This window comes from Penaeus japonicus, unplaced genomic scaffold (genome assembly GCF_977035675.1).
Source record: "Penaeus japonicus unplaced genomic scaffold, GWHDUDI00000001_assembly GWHDUDI00000027, whole genome shotgun sequence".
NCBI lineage: Eukaryota > Metazoa > Arthropoda > Malacostraca > Decapoda > Penaeidae > Penaeus > Penaeus japonicus.
In genome coordinates, this window is record NW_028234429.1 from 35,921,137 (window position 1) to 35,926,136 (window position 5,000).

The 5,000-nt window shown below is 39.9% G+C and overlaps 1 protein-coding gene across 1 annotated transcript in view; it reads right to left on the reverse strand.

Annotated features, from left to right (window-relative positions):
* Window positions 1-5,000, reverse strand: part of LOC122267696 (uncharacterized) — a 66,377-nt gene that overhangs the window by 9,915 nt on the left and 51,462 nt on the right. The window contains exons 23-28 of the mRNA XM_086553095.1: window positions 4,728-4,818; window positions 4,267-4,346; window positions 3,813-3,933; window positions 3,390-3,584; window positions 1,595-1,674; window positions 1-93 (exon numbers count right to left, since the gene is read on the reverse strand). The exon at window positions 1-93 is cut by the window's left edge and continues 28 nt beyond it. Coding sequence (XP_086409221.1) covers window positions 1-93; window positions 1,595-1,674; window positions 3,390-3,584; window positions 3,813-3,933; window positions 4,267-4,346; window positions 4,728-4,818 — 660 coding nt within the window. The remainder of the gene's footprint in view (window positions 94-1,594; window positions 1,675-3,389; window positions 3,585-3,812; window positions 3,934-4,266; window positions 4,347-4,727; window positions 4,819-5,000) is intronic.

The following is a 5,000-nucleotide window of genomic DNA, read 5'->3' on the forward strand; positions in this document are numbered from 1 at the left end:
GATATCCGTCCATTCTCCGCTGTCTTCACAAGTAGTGTTCATTGTCGCGTTGAGGTCTCCGAACAAGCCCCCTTCATCGCACGTGTATTGCACCTGGTGGGTTCAAGGGCGATGTTGGTTGTTTAGTTTTAAAATTTTTAATTTTCCTCTCATTTTTTTTTTTTTTTTTTTTTTACTTTCTTTGTCTCTCTTTCTCTTTTTTTTCTCTTTAACTTTCACTCGTTCTTTCTCTCGCTTTAGCTTTCTCTCTTTCTCTCGCTCTTGCTTTCTCTTGCTCTCTCTGTCTCTCTTTCTTTTCGTCTTCCTCTTTCTCTCTCTCTTTCTCTTTCTCTTTTTCTTTTTCTTTCTCTCTCTATAACTCTCTCTCCGTTTCTCTCATCCTCTCTGTCCCTCTTTCTGCCCCCCCCCCCACCCCTCTTGCAACACTACATAAAAGGGTGTGAAGATCACCAAGGTCACAAATCTTAGTACACTATATCTTATAGTGTCCCATGCTTCAGATTTACAGAAACTCAGAGATAGCTGGACTCCCCGAACAAGCTGTATGGATGTTTAGAAATGGCCAGGTAATACAAATTTTGAAGAAATACAAACGCTTTGCATCAGTAACATAATTTTAGTTGACAATTGTGTATATCCGATTGTGACTTCCCTTCTGCTGAGACTAAGGTAGACCAGCAAGGATTTTATTAAGATGTGGATGAATATCATTTATGATACAACATCCTGTTGAATACAAATATTGCTCTTGATTTACTGATAAATTCTTTCCTCCAGGAAGATACGTATGTCTTGCTAACTCATATATGAATCACATATTCAAGTATGTGATTATGTGACCTCAGGAGAGGACTTAGCATGGTGAGGGTGATAATTTATACTATTATATCACTCTCTACCGCTCTCCTGAAATGTAACATTTAACTCTGTATGCTTGTAATTAATCCGCCTATTGCACTGTTTATATGCCAATATATTGATATAGTTGTAAGGTTTTGCAAAAGATATGTGAGTCCAAAGAGGGACTAAGATTGGGGTGAGGATAACCTATGTTACTTCATCCTTTTGAGATGTAAGTCACCACTTGTCTCAATAAACTTGTCAAAGTCAAAATATCTCTCTCTCTCTCTCTCTCTCTCTCTCTCTCTCTCTCTCTCTCTCTCTCTCTCTCTCTCTCTCTCTCTCTCTCTCTCTCTCTCTCTCTCTCTCTCTCTCTCTCTTTCTCTTTCTCTTTTTCCTTCTCTTTCTATTACTCTCTCTCTGTTTCTCTTTTTTTTCTCTATTCGTTCTTTTTTCTTTCTCTCTCTATTATTTTTTTATGTGTCTCTCTTTCCGTTTCTTTTTCTTTTTCTATTTCTAGTTCTCTTTTTCTCACACTCTTTCTTTCTCTTTTCTTTCTCTCTCAAACGATGATTCGTTCTGTCTAAATCATTTAGTTTACCTTTTATTCCCACAGTTAATTTATGATATGAATATTTGACAACTGCAATATCCGTCAATCTAAGACCAGTTTTTAACCATTTATCACTTTTGTCAAAGAGCAGAAACAACCCCAGTGACCGGAAAATATATCACGCATAAAAATGGTACTTACCACAGTTCCAACCACTTTGTTTACACCGTCCCAGCTGGAGTCCATGTTGGCGCCGGCTGGCAAAGGGTCGGTCGAGCACACTGCGGAAAGGAGGATAGAAGGCCGCTTGATCTGGTTGTCTGGCTCTCTGTCTGTGTCTTTGTCTTTCTCTCTCTCTCTCTCTCTCTCTCTCTCTCTCTCTCTCTCTCTCTCTCTCTCTCTCTCTCTCTCTCTCTCTCTCTCTCTCTCCCTCTCTCTCTCTCTCTCTCTCTCTCTCTCTCTTCTCTCTCTCTCTCTCTCCTCTCTCTCTCTCTCTCTCTCTCTCTCTATCTATCTATCTATCTATCTCTTCTCTCTCTCTCTCTCTCTCTCTCTCTCTCTCTCTCTCTCTCTCTCTCTCTCTCTCTCTCTCTCTCTCTCTCTCTCTCTCTCTCTCTCTCTCTCTCTCTCTCTCTCTCTCTCTCTCTCTCTCTCTCTCTCTCTCTCTCTCTCTCTCTCTCTCTCTCTCTCTCTCTCTCTCTCTCTCTCTCTCTCTCTCTCTCTCTCTATCTATCTATCTATCTATCTATCTCTTTCTCTCTCTCTCTCTCTCTCTCTCTCTCTCTCTCTCTCTCTCTCTCTCTCTCTCTCTCTCTCTCTCTCTCTCTCTCTCTCTCTCTCTCTCTCTCTCCCTCTCTCCCTCTCTCTCTCTCTCTTCTCTCTCTCTCTCTCTCTCTCTCTCTCTCTCTCTCTCTTCTTCTCTCTCTCTCTCTCTCTCTCTCTCTCTCTCTCTCTCTCTCTCTCTCTCTCTCTCTCTCTCTCTCTCTCTCCTCTCTCTCTCTCTCTCTCTCTCCTTCTCTCCTCTCTCTCTCCTCTCTCTCTCCTCTCTATCTATCTATCTCTTCTCTCTCTCTCTCTCTCTCTCTCTCTCTCTCTCTCTCTCTCTCTCTCTCTCTCTCTCTCTCCTACCTCTCTCTCCCTCTCCTCTATCCCCTCTCACTCTCTCTCTCTCTATCTATCTATCTATCTATCTATCTATCTCTTCTCTCTCTCTCTCTCTCTCTCTCTCTCTCTCTCTCTCTCTCTCTCTCCCTCTCTCTCTCTCTCTCTATCTATCTATCTATCTCTTCTCTCTCTCTCTCTCTCTCTCTCTCTCTCTCTCTCTCTCTCTCTCTCTCTCTCTCTCTCTCTCTCTCTCTCTCTCTCTCTCTCTCTCTCTCTCTCCCTCTCCCTCTCCCTCCCTCTCTCTCTCTCTCTATCTATCTATCTATCTATCTCTTTCTCTCTCTCTCTCTCTCTCTCTCTCTCTCTCTCTCTCTCTCTCTCTCTCTCTCTCTCTCTCTCTCTCTCTCTCTCTCTCTCTCTCTCTCTCTCCCTCTCCTTCTTCCCTCTTCCCTCTTCCCTCTTCCCTCTTCCCTCTTCCCTCTTCCCTCTTCCCTCTTCCCTCTTCACTCTCACTCTCACTCTCACTCTCACTCTCACTCTCACTCTCACTCTCACTCTCACTCTCACTCTCACTCTCACTCTCACTCTCACTCTCACTCTCACTCTCACTCTCACTCTCACTCTCACTCTCACTCTCACTCTCACTCTCACTCTCACTCTCACTCTCACTCTCACTCTCACTCTTCCTCATCCTCTCCTTCCCCCTCTCCCTTTCCCTCTCCCTCACTTTCTTAAATAATTGATAAGAACAAAATACGAATTCTCATCAATATCAATAGATAAGAATATCAAACAATCCTAATTTTCCCTAAATTATATAAAAATCCTTCGAATAATGATATCAAGTCTTACAAAGTATAATATCCACACGAAAAGAAAACAGTTTAGTCACCATTGAAACAGCCAAACTCAGGGTCAAGTATAGTCCAGCCATCACGTGTACTTATGATGATATAATACGTGGTGCCAAACGGAGACATCAAGCCATCTTCACAGGTGTAAGTCACATAATCTCCCGACCAGAAAGGTGGATCTGGACTCTCCATTACGGATCCGGGTGGAGGAGGGGGTGGATCATCGGGGTTCACTGTACACAAGGGAAAAGATAAAGTAATCAAAAGGTTTGGCGATATAGCGTTGAAGTTTTACATAGTTATCCCTATAGATTTAACGTTTTCTAATATTTTTTCTCATAGAAAATGTTATCTCTGTGATGGGAGACCAAAGTAAATATTTTTGATATTATAATGAATAATTTCCCATATCTTTTAACAGAAGTTTTACACAAACTTGACTTAATAACTTAATGACTCACGTTTGCGACACACCATAATTTTTTCATCAATGGTAGTCCAGTTACCATTATCTTGACATGTAACCGTGTGTGAGTTATTAAGGTCCTTGAAGACAAGATCGTCATAGCAAGATATCACAACCTGTTGGGGTGGTGTAATTATTATTAGATTTTATATTTATTCATAAATTATCAAATAAATAAAGTTAGATTAACATTTTTTCATGTATATCCATATCCATGAACATGCTGAATGCTACAGTACATCCAATGTTTTCATATAAAGCAGAAGAAAATGTAGATAAAAAGGAAAAAGAAAAGAAAGAAGAGAAAGGGAGAAAGAAAAACAAGAGAGAGAAAAAAGAAAGAAAACGAGAAAGAGAGAGAGAAAAAAAGAACTGGAAATAAGGAGGACGAGGAAGACCAAGATATACAAAATTCAAATCGCTGTTAATATAACGGTCGCTACACTCACTTCGGTACCAGCAACCCTTGTGTAGTTATTCCAGGTGGTGTTGGCTCGTCTTGGGGCGGGCACAGGGTCATCCAGACACACTGTTAAATGTTAAATAGGAGTATATGAATAAGGGGGGGGGAGGTGTATGATTTGCATTCACTATACAGTTCTGTTCTTCAGCTTGAGAGAGTATTCAGAATTCTTTGTTTTTGGTTATCCGTGTGTTTTCTTAGTCCTGCTCTGCTCAATAACTATTCTGGATATTTTTCCTTTTCCTTGTTAATCTATGTTAATTCTGTGCTCTCCCCTTATTGAGTTAACGTTTACCAAAGATACAAAGTTACTATTCATAGGCAGTTACTTTGATATCCTTCGTTCATATGATGAGCTGTTTATTCCAAGTTTATCTATACTTGCTCTTAAAAAAGGACCTTATTATAGTTACTTCAAGGTTTACAAATAACGCAAAAGATACGCACAAACAGCACAGGTGAATGGACGGCCTTCGCTCAGCCACTGGCCGTCATCCCCGCACTGAACCTCAGTAAACGTCACTGCATCAGGAAAGGTCTGGGAATGAGAGGAATAGTTTGAAATATATTTACAAGTATAGTGAATAAATAAATAGATAGATAGATATAAGTAAATAGATTCTTAAAAAAAAAAAAAAAAAAAAAAAAATATATATATATATATATATATATATATATATATATATATATATATATATACAAAAATTAAAAACGAAATAG